The sequence below is a fragment of the Papio anubis genome, chromosome 5, assembly GCF_008728515.1.
Source record: "Papio anubis isolate 15944 chromosome 5, Panubis1.0, whole genome shotgun sequence".
Taxonomy (NCBI): Eukaryota; Metazoa; Chordata; class Mammalia; order Primates; family Cercopithecidae; genus Papio; species Papio anubis.
The window spans coordinates 169,874,041-169,888,828 of record NC_044980.1 but is presented as its reverse complement, the minus strand read 5'-3'; the positions used below and the strand labels follow the sequence as shown (position 1 = coordinate 169,888,828).

Below are 14,788 nucleotides of genomic sequence, written 5' to 3'. Positions count from 1 at the left end.
GTGATACTTACAATACAATGAAGTATTATGTAGCCTTTTAAAAAATTAAGAGAGAGAGGGCCGGGCGCGGTGGCTCAAGCCTGTAATCCCAGCACTTTGGGAGGCCGAGATGGGTGGATCACGAGGTCAGGAGATCAAGACCATCCTGGCTAACATGGTGAAACCCCGTCTCTACTAAAAAAAAAATACAAAAAACTAGCTGGGCGAGGTGGCGGGCGCCTGTAGTCCCAGCTACTCCGGAGGCTGAGGCAGGAGAATGGCATGAACCTGGGAGGCAGAGCTTGCAGTGAGCTGAGATCCGGCCACTGCACTCCAGCCTGGGCAACAGAGCGAGACTCTGTCTCAGAAAAAAAAAAAAAAAATTAAGAGAGAGAAATTCCGAAACATACTATAGCACAGATGAACCTAGAAAACATTATGGTAAGTGAAGTAAGGGGTCAATAGGACAAATGTCTGATTCTAGTTATATGTGGTATCTAAAATAGTCAAATTTATAGAGGAAAAAAAAAAAACAGAACAGACAGTGGTTACCAAGGGCTAGGGTGATGTTGGTAAATGGGTACAGAGTTTCAATTTGGGAGATGAAACAGTCTGGAGATGAAGTGGTAATGGCTACACAACAATGTTAACATACTTAATGCTACTGAACTGCCTATGTGAAACAATGAAAACACTGGGCCAGGTAAGGCGACTCAGGCCTATAGTCCCAGTGCCTTGGGAGGCCGAGGCAGGACAGCACCTTGGGAGGCCGAGGCAGGAGGATCATTTAAGGTCAGGAGTTCAAGAACGGCCTGGCCAACATGGTGAAACCCCATCTCTACTAAAAATACAAAAATTAGCCAGGTGTGGTGGCACAGGCCTATAGTCCCAGCTACTCGAGAGGTTGAGGCAGGAGAATTGCTTGAACCCAGGAGGCAGAGGTTGCAATGAGCTGAGATCCTGCCACAGCCTGGGCAACAGAATGGGATACTATCTCAAAAAAAAACAACAACAACAACAAAATTAAATTTATGCTTTGTCTATTTTTTAAAAGTCAAATAACCAATGATGGGGGTATGGGAAAAATCAGAACCAATGCATTCCTAGTGGGAATCTATCCCAATTGTAAGTTGAGGAGCACAACAGATTTGTGGAAAAATTATAAACAAATCACAGATGCTCCATGACATACCCATTATAAGTTGAAAATATTAAGTTGAATATGAAGGCTGGCCAGACGCAATGGCTTCACGCCTATAATCTGAACACTTTCTGAGGCCAAGGCAGGAGGACTGTTTGAGCCCAGGAGTTCAAGACAAGCATGGGCAATACAGGGAGACCCTGTCTGCAAAAAAAAATTTAAAAATTAGCTGGGCATGGTGACGCTTGCCTGTAGTTCCAGCTACTTGGGGGGCTGAGGCGAGAGGATCACATGAGTCCAAGAGGCAGAGGCTGCAGTGAGCTGACATCGTGCCACTACACTCCAGCCTGAGCAACAAAGCAAGACCCTGACTCTAAAAAAAAAAAAAAAAGAATAATTAGGAAATGTATTTAATACACCTAGCCTACGCTAAACATGCTCAGAACACTTACACTGGTCTACAGTTGTGCAAAATTTCTGACATCAAGCCTATTTTAAAATTAACTGCTGAGTATCTTGTATAATTTATTGAATACTACATTGAAAGCGAAAAACTGAATGGTTCTACAGGTAACTCGAAGTACCATTTCTATTTAATGTGTATCGCTTTCGCACCATTGTAAGGTCAAAAAATTCTAACTCAAATTGGGGACCTACTATATACAAAATATCCAGAATATGCAAATCCACAGAAAGTACATTAGTGGTTGCTTAAGGCAAACACGTATGGGTGTGGGAAAGATGGAGACAGAGGAAGCTAAAGAGTATGGGGTTCCATGTTAGGGTGATGAATGTATTTTCAAATTGATATCCTGGTGAAAACTTCAAGTATGGGGTTGAGTATATAAACCTAAAGACAGGATAAAGACTATCACTGTGGATATGAATTAAGTTTACTGATGACAATTTAAAACTCAGAGTTAATAAAACTGTCATTCCAGACGGATGAAAAAGGATTATTACAGACTAAATATCTGTGTCCTCCTGAAATGCATTATTCTGAAGCCTTGACCCCCCATATGTTGGTGTTTATAGGTGAGGCCTTTGGAGTAATTAGATTTACTAATTTTATACACTAAATATACTAAGAATACTAAATACTATTACTAGATTAGTAATAGATCCCTCATGATGCAGAGGACCTCATGATGCAACTAGCCTTATAAGAAGATGCGAGAGTCAGTACTGTCTCTCTCTGCCAAATAAGGACACAGCAACAAGGTGGTTATCTACAAGTCAGGAAGACAGCCCTCACTTGGGATCTGAATTGGCTAGCACCTTCATCTTGAAACTTCCCTGTCTCTAGAGTCAAAAATAAATTGTTGGCCAGGCACAGTGGTTCACACCTGTAATCTCAGTACTTTGGGAGGCCAAGGCGGGAGGATCACTTAAGGCCAGAAGTTCAAGACCAGTTCATGCATCACAGGGAGATCTACAAAAAATACAAAAATTAGCCGAGTGTTGTGGTGCACACCTGTAGTCCCAGCTACTCAGGTGGCTGAGGTGGAAGGAGCGCTGGAGCCCGGGAGATGGAACTTGCAGTGAGCTGTAATTGTGCCACTGCACTCCAGCCTGAGTGACAGAGCAAGACTCTTTCTCAAAAATATTAAAATAAAAAACAAAAAAAAAAAATAAAAATCCTTCAGAATCCTATATACCTGCAGCATCCTCCCTTCTCTATCTCTGTCTCCATTGCCTCAAATCAGTCCAATCTAACTTCTACAATCAAACCAACAACAATAAAAAAGATTGTTCTTATCCCTAATGGACATTTTATTTGCTCTCTAGGCAACACTCAGCAAAATTGATCACATCGTCCTTCTTAAACTAGAGTGGTCCCAGCTCATGTGCAACTTCATTTTCGATGGTTTCAATTACCTGTGATACAGTACAATAAGCTATTGGGGTTGAAGGTAGGGGACAGATTCCCATAACTTTTATTACAGTATAATTGTTCTGTTTTTTTTTTAATTAATTAATTTTTATTTATTTATTTTTTTGAGACAGAGTCTCGCTCTGCCGCCCAGGCTGGAGTGCAGTGGCACACGGTCTCTGCACACTGCAAGTTCCGCCTCCCGGGTTCACGCCATTCTCCTGCCTCAGCCTCCCAAGTAGCTGGGACTACAGGCGCCCACCACCACGCCCAGCTAACTTTTTGTACTTTTTTTTAGTAGAGACGGGGTTTCACCATGTTAGCCAGGATGGTCGCGATCTCCTGACCTTGTGATCCGTCCGCCTCGGCCTCCCAAAGTGCTGGGATTACAAGCGTGAGCCACTGCACCCGACCCTGTTTTAATTTTTTTTTTTTTTTTTTTTTTTTGGAGACGGAGTCTCGCACTCTCGTCCAGGCTGGAGTGCAGTGGCGCGATCACGGCTCACTGCAAGCTCTGCCTCCCAGGTTCACGCCATTCTCCTGCCTCAGCCTCCCTAGTAGCTGGTACTACAGGTGCCTGCCACCACGCCTGACTAATTTTTTGTATTTTTAGTAGAGACGAGGTTTCACCATGTTAGCCAGGATGGTCTCAATCTCCTGACCTTGTGATCCACCTGCCTCAGCCTCCCAAATTGCTGGGATTACAGGCGTGAGCCACCACGCCTGGCCTCTGTTTTATTATTAGTTGTTACTGATCTCTTACAATTCCCAATTTATTTTTTATTTACTTCTTCTTCTTACTATTTTAGATGGAATCTTGCTCCATCGCCCAGGTTGGAGTGCAGTGGTATGATCTCGGCTCATTGCAACCTCCACCTCCCAAGTTTAAGCAATCCTCCTGCCTCAGCCTCCCCAGTAGGTGGGATTACAGGCGTCCATCACCACGCCCAGCTAATTTTTTGTGTTTTTAGTAGAGACGGGTTTTCATCATGTTGGCCAGGCTGGCTTTCAACTCCTGACCTCAAGTAATCTGCCCGCCTCAGCTTCCCAAAGTGCTAGGATTACAGGCGTTAGCCACCACAACTGGCCACAATGCCCAATTTATAAATGATACCTTATAATAGGTATGTATGTACAGGAAAAACATTACATATATGGGATTCAGTACTACCCAGTTTCACACATCCACTGAGAATCTTAGAACATATCTCCAGTACATACTACTGTACTCTAGTCACATTCTGCTACTTTTCCTCTTCCATCTGTTTCATCTGATTCTTTTTCATCATTCTTTTTCGGCAAGCTCAGTCTCTTCCATATAGATGTCAAATGATGCGTTCCTCAACGTACCTTTTGTCTCATAGTATCTTCTGTCCCAAAAAATCTCACCCATGCCTTGCCCATGGCTCCAACTAATATGAACAAGAATATGTCCTTTCTGAGTTATAGATACTCCAGTGTTCTCTCAGTAAATGACAACCTACACATCCATCCAGTGATGAAACTAAAAACGTGGGAGTCATCCTGTGATACGGAAACCTAAGAACTGAAAGCCTCAGGACTTCATTCTCCCTCACTCAACATTATCCAATGCATTACTACATCACATGCATTTTACCTCCTAATCTGTTTTTATTTTCTATTCACAATTTTCATCACACCATAATCACTAATAATGACTTCTTTAACCGTCTCTTTTTACTTATTTGTGGTCCCCCTCTAACACATGTTCAAAAATCCAGCCACAGTGAATTTTTAAAATGAACAGATCAGATCATGGCAGTTCCTGCTAAATACCTTTTAATTATATACATTGTTACTGAGATAAAAATAACAAAAAGTTTTAACAAAGTCAACAAGGCACTGAACATTTTGTCCCATACCTACTTCGCAGCCTCATACTGTGCCACCCTCCATTACTCTGAGAGCTGCAGATTTCTCAGGGCTGGGGCACATACTAATTGATGTTCCTGGAACCATCTTCTTCTCTCTTCCCTAGTTAACTCCCAACTCATCCCCTCAAGTAACAGATCAGAGATAACTTTATGAGCAAACACCACTGGATGAAAAGTCCAGGTCAGTTATCCCTGTTACATCACTGAACAGGCATCAAAATTATTCCTTGGACAGACTTCTCAGTTAAGTAATAATGCATTTGATTATTTTCTGGTGTCTTGTCCCTTATACTAGATTCTAATTTCTCATGACAGCAAGCAGTATTGATGTATGGCCCAATAACGGATCCTAAAACCTAGCCCAGTACTCAATCTATACAAGGTATTTACTATTTGTCAAATAAATAGCATGGACTGAACTAGTGTGCATAAGAAACACTATAAATAGGCTGAGTGCAGTAGCTCCCTCCAGTAATCTCAAGCATTTTGGGAGGCCCAGGTGGGCAGATCGCTTGAGCCTAGGAGTTTCAGACCAGCCTGGGCAACAAGGCAAAACCCTGTCTCTATAAAAAGATTAAAAACTAAGCCAGGCATAGTGGCGAGTGCTTGTAGTCCCAGCTGCTTCGAAGGCATAGGAGGGAAGATTGCTTGACCCTGGGAAGCTATGGTTGCAATGAGTCATGATCACGCCACTGCATTCCAGCCTGGGCAATACAGCGAGACCCTAAATCAAAAGAGAGACGAAGAGAGAGATACACCCTAATGAGTAAGAAACCAGCAGTCATAGGACAGGGAGGTTAGAAAAGGAGCACTAAAATAGTTTTCCAGTAGTAGAATTTAAATATCTAGACAGGTCACTAAGGATAAGGTATCAACAATTTTTTTTAATTAAAGAGAAAGGGTATCATTGTGTTGCCAAGGCTGGTCTCAAACTCCTGGGCTCAAGTGATCCTCCCACCTCGGGCTCCCAAAGTGCTGGGATTATAGGCATGAGCCACTGTGCCTACTCAAGGTATCAAATTTTTAACACACTATTTTTTTCTTTTGAGACAGAGTCTCAGTCTGTCGCCCAGGCTGGTGTGCAGTGGTGTGATCTTGGATCACTTGCAACCTCCGCATCCCGGGCTCAAGCAATTCTTCTGCCTCACCCTCCCCAGTAGCTAGAATTATAGGAGGATGCCAACACACCTGGCTAATTTTTATATTTTTAGTAAACACAGGGTTTCACCATGTTAGCCAGACTGGTCTCAAACTCCTGACCTCAGGTGATCCGCCCGCCTTAGCCTCCCAAAGTGCTGGAATTACAGGTGTGAGCCACTGCGGCCAGCCAAGAAACTAAAATTTATAAAGGTTTTTAGGCACTTCACTATTCAAAATATAAAATCAAATCCAGGAATTCTACTTTGGAGAAACCATCCTTTAAAAAAAAAAAAAAAAAAAGAGGCATGGTGACTTACACATGTAATCCCAGTACTCTGGAAGGCCAAGGTGGGAGGATCCCTTATTAAGCTCAGGATTTCAAGATCAGCCTGGGCACTATATGCAGACACTATCTCCACGCAAAAAAAAAAAAAAAAAAAAAAAAAAAAAGGCCATGTGTGGTGGCACACATCTGTGCTTCCAGCTATTCAGGATGCTGAGGTCAGATGACTGTTTGAGCCCTGGAGATCAAGGCTTCAGTGAGGCGCGGGTTATGTCATTACACTCCAGCCTAGGCAACAGAATGAGATTCTGTCTCAGAAAAATAAATAAATAAACGAATAATAAAAATATGAAAAAAATCTCCACAAAGTGGAAAAGGCAAGCTGCAAAATATACAGTGTTCTGTCTGTGATAAAGGAAAGATGTGGAAGATGACTAAGAAGTATATATTTAGTCATGTAAATAAAAATATAATTTACACGAAAAAACATTATATATATATAAAAATATATTAATATCAGCCAGGTGTGCTGGCTCACGCCTGTAATCCAAGCACTTTGGGAGGCCAAGACCAGTGGTTCACTTGAGGTCAGGAGTTTGAGACTAGCCTGGTCAACATGGTGAAACCCCGTCTCTACTAAAATACAAAAATTAGCTGGGCGTGGTGGCACACACCTGTAATCCCAGCTACTCTGGAGTCTGAGGCAGGAGGAGAATCGCTTGAACCCAGGAGGCAGAGGTTGCAGTGAGCCGAAATTGCGCCACTGCACTCCAGCGTAGGTGACAGAGCGAGATTCCGTCTCAAAACAAAACAACAACAACAACAAAAATTAATATCAATTGGTTGCCTGTTGAAAGGAGTGAAGAATGTGGCAGATCACAGCAAAGTAGAGAGTAAGCTGATTTTTCTGAATCTCATCAACATCTGACTTTCACAACCTAAAATACATATATTAAAACTAAAATAAAATCACTGCCATCCTAACAGAAAAAAGGACAGCTCAAATCAAGTTTCAGGCCAGGTGCAGTGGCTCACGCCTGTAATCCCAACACTTTGGGAGGCCGAGGAGGGAGGATCACCTGAGGTCAGGGGTTCAAAACCAGCCTGGCCAAAATCGTGAAACCCCCATCTCTACTAAAAATACAAAACCTGGCCCAGCATGGTGGCTCACGCTTGTAATCCCAGCACTTTGGGAGACCCAGGCTGGCAGATCACAAGGTGAGGAGATCAAGACCATTCTGGCTAATACGGTGAAACCCCATCTCTACTAAAAATACAAAAAAAATTAGCTGGGTGTGGTGGTGAGTGCCTGTAGTCCCAGCTACTCCGGAGGCTGAGGCAGAAGAACGGCGTGAACCCAGAAGGCGGAGCTTGCCACTCTGAGATGGCGCCACTGTACTCCAGCCTGGGCGACAGAGTGAGACTCCATCACAAAAAAAAAAAAAAAAAAAAAAAATTAGCCAGGCATGGTGGTAGGTGCCTGTAGTCCCAGCTACTTGGGAAGTGAGGCAGGAGAATCACCTGAACCCAGGAGGTGAAGGTTGCAGTGAGGCGAGATCATACCACTCACTGCACTCCAGCCTGGAGACAGAGCAGAAATTCTTCTCAAAAAATAACATAACATAACATAACAACATAACATAACATAACATAAAAAAATAAATCAATCAATCAAGTTTCAGCCCCATCCTTTAATTTACAACTAAGATACCTGAGATTCAAACACAACAATCAACTGAAAAATAAACAACAGCATTTAAAGGAAATACTCCAAATCAAAATTTTAAACTTCAAAATTATTAATAAGAACCATTTACAATTGTTTCAGATTTATATTATCAAAAATGATACAAACCTGATTAAAGTAGAAATATGTAAATATACTAAAAGGTGATTCTGGACAATGTAAACATTAGAGAAATGGCCTAACACCTTCCTGGCATCAACAGAATAACTGAGAATGTTTAAATCAGCCAGGTGCAGTGGCTCACGCCTATAATCCCCATACTTTGGAAGACTGAGGCAGGTGGATCACCTGACGTCAGGAGTTCAAGACCAGCCTGGCCAACATGGCGAAACCCCATCTCTACTAAAAATACAAAAATTAGGCCTGGTGCAGGGCTCATGCCTGTAATCCCAGCACTTTGGAAGGCTGACGCAGGCAGATCAACTGAGGTCGGGAGTTCCAGACGAATCTGACCAACATGAAGAAACCCCGTCTCTACTAAAAATACAAAATTAGCTGGGCGTAGTGGCACATGCCTGCAATCCCAGTTACTCAGGAGGCTGAGCCTGAAGAATTGCTTGAACCCGGGAGGCAGAGGTTGCAGTGAGCCGAGATCACGCCGTTGCAGGCTGGGCAACAAGAGCAAAACTCCATCTCAAAAAAAATCAAAAATAAAAACAAAAATTAGCCAAGTGTAGTGGCAGGGGCCTGTAATCCCAGTTACTCAGGAGGCTGAGGCAGGAGAATCACTTGAACTCACAAGCCAGAGGTTGCAGCGAGCTGAGATTGCACCACCACAGACCAGCCTGGGCAACAAGAGCAAGACTCTGTCTCAAAAAAAAAAAAAAAACGAGAGGTTTAAATCATAGAGTAAAACAAACTTTTAAAAGCCCCAAAAGATAAAATATGTAATACCAATTCATTCACAAAATGCTCCAAGGAAAAAAATACATTATTATTAAAGATAACAAAAATTGAGTTATTCTAAAAGCAACTGCCTTTAACATGTATAATCACTGCAAGTATTACCTTTCATTTTTGAATGTGTATTAATCAACGGATCAGAACAAATCCTGCAGGGCCACCATGGGCGTCTCTTGAATTTTGCCCAGATGAGATCTCCAACTTCATACTTCAGTGGCGTAGACTTTTTCTTAGCTTGACACTTTAGACAGACAAAACATGGGACATCGGTAAGAATCAAAATCTTTTGAAACAGTATTATCATTCTTATTAGCCTCCTGAAAAAGCAATGTATGAAAAATTGAGAATGAAAACACTCTAGTCTAAAAAGAATTACAAAATAAGTACAACTAAATTATTTCATCTTAATTGTTCATAACATAGCCCTTTATACATAGTTCTCAATTTATAATTGTTTTATTATAATGAGTCTATCCGTATTCTGACAATAAAATTAAGCTGGCTTTATTTTTAAAGAACTAAAAACAAACACAATAAAGAAAATCATCCCAAGGAAAAGATATCCTTGATCTAGTCCTTGGATCAAAACACAAAGGAGGGGGGGAAAAATGAAGAAAAAATTATAGAAAGAATTTTTAATAATATTAAGAGATTTCAGACCCTTCAGCATGTGATATTCTATATGTTTTTCAAATCAATATTTCTATTAGTATATTAACAATAGTAATAGCCAGGAGTGGTGGCACACGCCTGTAATCCCAGCTAACACTTTACTTTCAGACATAAGCCTCAGAGAAAATAGCAAAGTATTTTTCTAAATACTCATAGAAGTTCAATCTCCGGCCGGGCGCGGTGGCTCAAGCCTGTAATCCCAGCACTTTGGGAGGCCGAGGCGGGTGGATCACAAGGTCAGGAGATCGAGACCATCCTGGCTAACACGGTGAAACCCCGTCTCTACTAAAAATACAAAAAACTAGCCGGGCGAGGTGGTGGGCGCCTGTAGTCCCAGCTACTCAGGAGGCTGAGGCAGGAGAATGGCATAAACTCAGGAGGTGGAGCTTGCAGTGAGCCGAGATCGCGCCACTGCACTCCAGCCTGGGCGACAGAGCAAGACTCCGTCTCAAAAAAAAAGAAGTTCAATCTCATTAAAAATACTGGGATTGATGGACACATTGGCTCATGCCTATAATCCCAGCACTTTGGGAGGCCAAGGCGGGTGGATCATCTGAGGTCAGGAGTTCGCGACCAGCCTGGCCAACATGGTGAAACCCCGTTCTACTAAAAACACAAAAATTAGCCAGGCGTGTTAGCAGGCACCTGTAATCCCACCCAGCTACTTGGGAGGCTGAGGCAGGAGAATCGCTTGAACCTGGTAGGTGGAGGTTGCAGTGAGCTGAGAGCCACTGCACTCCAGACTGGGCGACAGAGAGAGGCTCTTTTTTTTTAATTTAAAAAAAAAAAAAAAAAAAAAAGGCAAGGCTCATGCCTGCAATCCCAGCACTTAGGGAGGCCGAGGCGGGCGGATCACAAGGTCAGGAGATCGAGACCATTCTGGTTAACACGGTGAAACCCCGTCTCTACCAAAACTACAAAAATTAGCTGGATGTGGTGGCAGGCGCCTGTAGTCCCAGCTTCTTGGGAGGCTGAGACAGGAGAATGTCATGAACCCAAAAGGCAGAGCTTGCAGTGGGGCGAGTTTGCACCACTGCACTCCAGCCTGGGAGACAAAGCAAGACTCCGTCTCAAAAAAAAAAAAAAAAAAAAAAAAAAACTGGGATTAGTTCCCCATATATATAGAGCTACTAGAAAATGAAACAAGAACTATGTCTTACTTTATTTTAAAAAGCTCTAAGTGGCCAGGCACAGTGGCTCACGTCTGTAATCCCAGCACCCTGGGAGGCCGAGGTGGGCAGATAAGCGAGGCCAGGAGTTTGAGACCAGCCTGGCCAACACAGTGAAACCCCGTCTCTGCTAAAAAGAGAAAAAAATACAAAAATTGGCCAGGCATGGCGGCCCATGCCTGTAATCCCAGCTACTCGGGAGGCTGAGACAAGAGAATCGCTTGAATCCGGGAGGCAGAGGTTGCAGTGAGCCAAGATTGCGCCACTGCACGCTGGCCTGGGCGACAGAGTTACACTCTGCCTCAAAAGAAAAAAGAATAAAATAAAATAAAATAAAAAGCCCTAAGGGGGCCAGATGCTGTGGTTCTTGCTCGTAAATTCCAGCACTTTGGGAGGCTGAGGTAACAGGATCACTCCAGCCTAGGAGTTTGAGATTAGCCTGGACAACATGTCAGACCCCGTCTCTACAAAAAATTAAAAAATTAGCTGGGCATGGTGGTGCATGCCTGTACTCCCAGCTGCTTAGGAGACTGAGGTAGGAGGATTGCTTGAGCTCAAGAGTTCGAGTCTGCAGTGGACCATGTTCATGCCTACTGCACTCCAGCCTGTGCTACAGAGCGAGATCTGCCTTAAAAAAAAAACCTAAGGGACCATTTTGATGGTTATCAATTTGTAAATTCTCAAAAAGAATAAGACTTCAAAGTTAATTGACTTTGAAACTTTAAGAGATGCCAAGAATCGATGGGAAAGACAAATATTTTATCTGTACTGAAAACTGCAATCTGAGTAGGTTCCAATAAATTTATGATATAATTTGATTTTTGATTATTTAAATATGATTTGGCAATCACTGCTAAATACAGAGCTTATTTATTCAAGTTCTAAATGACTTCAAATACATTAAGTAACATGATGTTTGCTACATGCAAGGCACTGTTCCTCTTAAATACATTGTTACCCATATTTTACTACATGCCTGTGGTTACATAGTTAGTAAGTGACAGAACCAAGGATTCAAACCTGGGGAGATATAACTCCAGAGCCGAAATTCTTAAACCACTCTCCTGTTATCCAATAACAATAAAACCTCATTGTTATTATATGCTTTATGACAAATTTAACCATAACCAATCTAGCACATGGTGTTGGCTGTCTTCTCCTCAGAGAACTTCTACAAAAAGATTACATTGTATTTTTGGAAGTATAATCATAAAATACATGCATTCAACAGATATGTCAGTGGTATCAGGTAAAGACAATAGCCAGAACCACAGAACCAGAGACAGCAGTAATAAATCCTCTTTTCTGACTCCATCACAAACTGTCACCTTGGCCTCAGTTTCCTAAGCCACAAACTTGGGAAAGTAGCACCTGCTCTATAATAAACCATCAAAACAAATACCTAGTAATTCAGCTCCCAGTATTTTAACCCCCAAAAATAATTCAAAGTAATTTCCTATAATTCCTAATTATAGGGTAAGATATTTAAAGCAGGTCTTTGTTTGGTTGGTTTTTTTGTGTGTTTTTTTTGAGACTGGTTCTCACTCTGCCTCCCAGGCTGGAGTGCAATGGTGTAATCGTCACTCATTGCAACCTTTGCCTCCTGAGCTCAAGCCTTCCTCCCATCTCAGCGTTCCAATGCTCACCAACATGCCTGGAAAACTTTTGTATTTTTTCTAGATATGGAATATAACCACGTTGCCCAAGCTGTTGAAGCAGTTTTTTGTTTTTGTTTTTGTTTTTGTTTTTAATGACAAAAGTTAACATCCACCAAGAGATCTGTTTTAAAAAATTATGCTGGGAGCTGCGGTGGCTCAGGCCTGTTGTCCTGGTGCATAAGGAGGTGAGGCTGGGTGTTCAAGGTCAACCTGGGCAACATACAAACTTCTCACCTATACAACCAAAAAAAAATTATGCTATGGCAACTCTATGAAATATGCTAAGTGAAGATGTCATATATTAAAGATAATAACACAGCTATACATACACTATATGTTATATAATCCATTATAAACTATGCTGAAGCAATAATGATGACCTTAAAAATTTTTTTAAATAACAAAGCCATTGACAAACATAAATTTTTAAGTTTCGTTAAATTGATGGTACCATGAGTAAAGATTTTAACAAACCCCTATTTACTTCCTTCTATCTTGAAAAATTTACATGACCAAATAATATATGCAAACCCACTGGAAAAATACATCTACATAAATATACATTAATACTTTCATTCATAGACAATAATAACCAAATCCAACTGATCTTAATAAATAAACTTAGAAACAGGCAAGAATTCCGGACCACAGAAAAGCTTCTAAACATGAAAACAGTGGAAATAAGAACAAGGGTTTAAAAAAGCAAGATGACTTTAAGACCAGCTTAAAAATTTTATCTTGCAGAGAGAGATGCCAAAACAAACCCTTTTAAGCCCATAATTTAACTACACACAAACTTAGTAAACACCTATGTACAAAACTCAACAAGAGACACAAATAAGTCACAATTCCAGATCCCAAGACACTTGGGAAAAGAGATTAGAGAAGATGTGAGTAAAGAAGTGGCATCTTCCAGGCTTAGACTGGCAGGATTGACAGATTTCAGAATGGCTTTTTCTAATATGTCTATAGGTTCAGTTGGAAATAATATACCGGTGCTAAGCCTTTTTATATATGGTATTGGGCTGAATTCTGTGTACACTGCCACCACACACACACACAAGATAAACACACACACAAGATAACCCAGCAGCTATGAATATGATCTTATTTGGAAGTAGGGTCTTTGCAGTTGATCAAGATGAAGTCACAAGGGTGGGCCTTAATTCAATACAACTGTTTCCTAATAAAATGGAGAAAACTGGAAACAAAGACAGGCACAAATAGAGGGAAGACAAAGTGAAAACACAGACAGAACACAATCTATTAACCAAGGAAAGCCTGAGGTCAGACATTAGGAGAGGGGCAGGGGGAAGAGATAAACACTCACAGTCCTCAAAACAATGTGCTGACAACTTGAGTTTGTACTTCTACCTTCCCAAACTGAGAGAGAATTTCTGCTGTTTAAGCCACCCAGTTTGTGGTACTGTGTTACAACAGCCCCCCAAAACTAATATACATACATTATCTTGCTTACCCCTCACAACCTTACAATATAGCATTATCTCAATTTTGCAGATAAAGAAACTGAGGCTCAAAAAGGTTAAGTCACAGGCCGGGTGCAGTGGCTCATGGCTGTAATCCCAGCACCTTGGGAGGCTGAGATGGGAGAATCACCGGAGGTCAGGAGTTCAAGACCAGCCTGGCCAACATGGTGAAACCCCATCTCTACTAAAAATACAAAGATTAGCCGAGCATGGTGGTGGGTGCCTGTAATCCCAGCTACTTGGGAAGCTGAGGCAGAAGAATCGCTTGAACCTGGGAAACGGAGGTTGCAGTGAGCCGAGATTGCACCTCTGCACTCCAGGCTGGGCAACAGAGATTCCATCTCAAAAAAAAAAGTTAAGTCACAATTGTAAAGATTAGAATTTAAATCCATATCTGAATAACTCTAAAGACCATGTTTTTTGCATTAGAAATAAATATGGCTAGAATTTGTTTGCAAAGTGTTTTAAATCCAACCTAAAAGCTAACTAGATTTAAAACCTCCCATTATTTTTTTTTGTTTGTTGGTTTGTTTTCTGAGAGACAGCCTCAGTCTGTCACCCAGGCTGGGGTGCAGTGGCATGTTGATTTCAGTTGCAACTCGAATAGCTGGGACTAAAGGCACACGCCACCACACCCAGATTTATTTTTAATAGAGATAAGGTCTCCCTGTGTTCCCCAGGATGCTAACTCCTGGTCTCAAGCAATCTTCCCACTTTGTCCTCCCAAAAGGGCTGGGATTACAGGCCTGAGCCAACGCGGCCAGCTTATATTCCTTCTTTATTTCATTGACAACGTTGTATCACTTTACATTAAACTAACCCAGAAAAGCTCATCACTACC

The 14,788-nt window shown here is 41.7% G+C and overlaps 1 protein-coding gene across 20 annotated transcripts in view; it reads right to left on the bottom strand.

Moving 5' to 3' along the window:
- Positions 1 to 14,788, bottom strand: part of NSD1 (nuclear receptor binding SET domain protein 1) — a 174,034-nt gene that overhangs the window by 102,224 nt on the left and 57,022 nt on the right. For 18 of the 20 annotated variants that reach the window (XM_021939986.2, XM_021939996.2, XM_021940002.2 and 15 more), the window contains one exon: positions 9,067 to 9,202. The exons of 1 other annotated variant lie outside the window; for it this stretch is intronic. In XM_021939986.2, coding sequence (XP_021795678.2) covers positions 9,067 to 9,202 — 136 coding nt within the window. Of the gene's footprint in view, positions 1 to 1,171; positions 1,325 to 9,066; positions 9,203 to 14,788 lie in introns of those variants that run through there. One more of the 20 variants, XM_031666621.1, reaches the window with a different exon arrangement.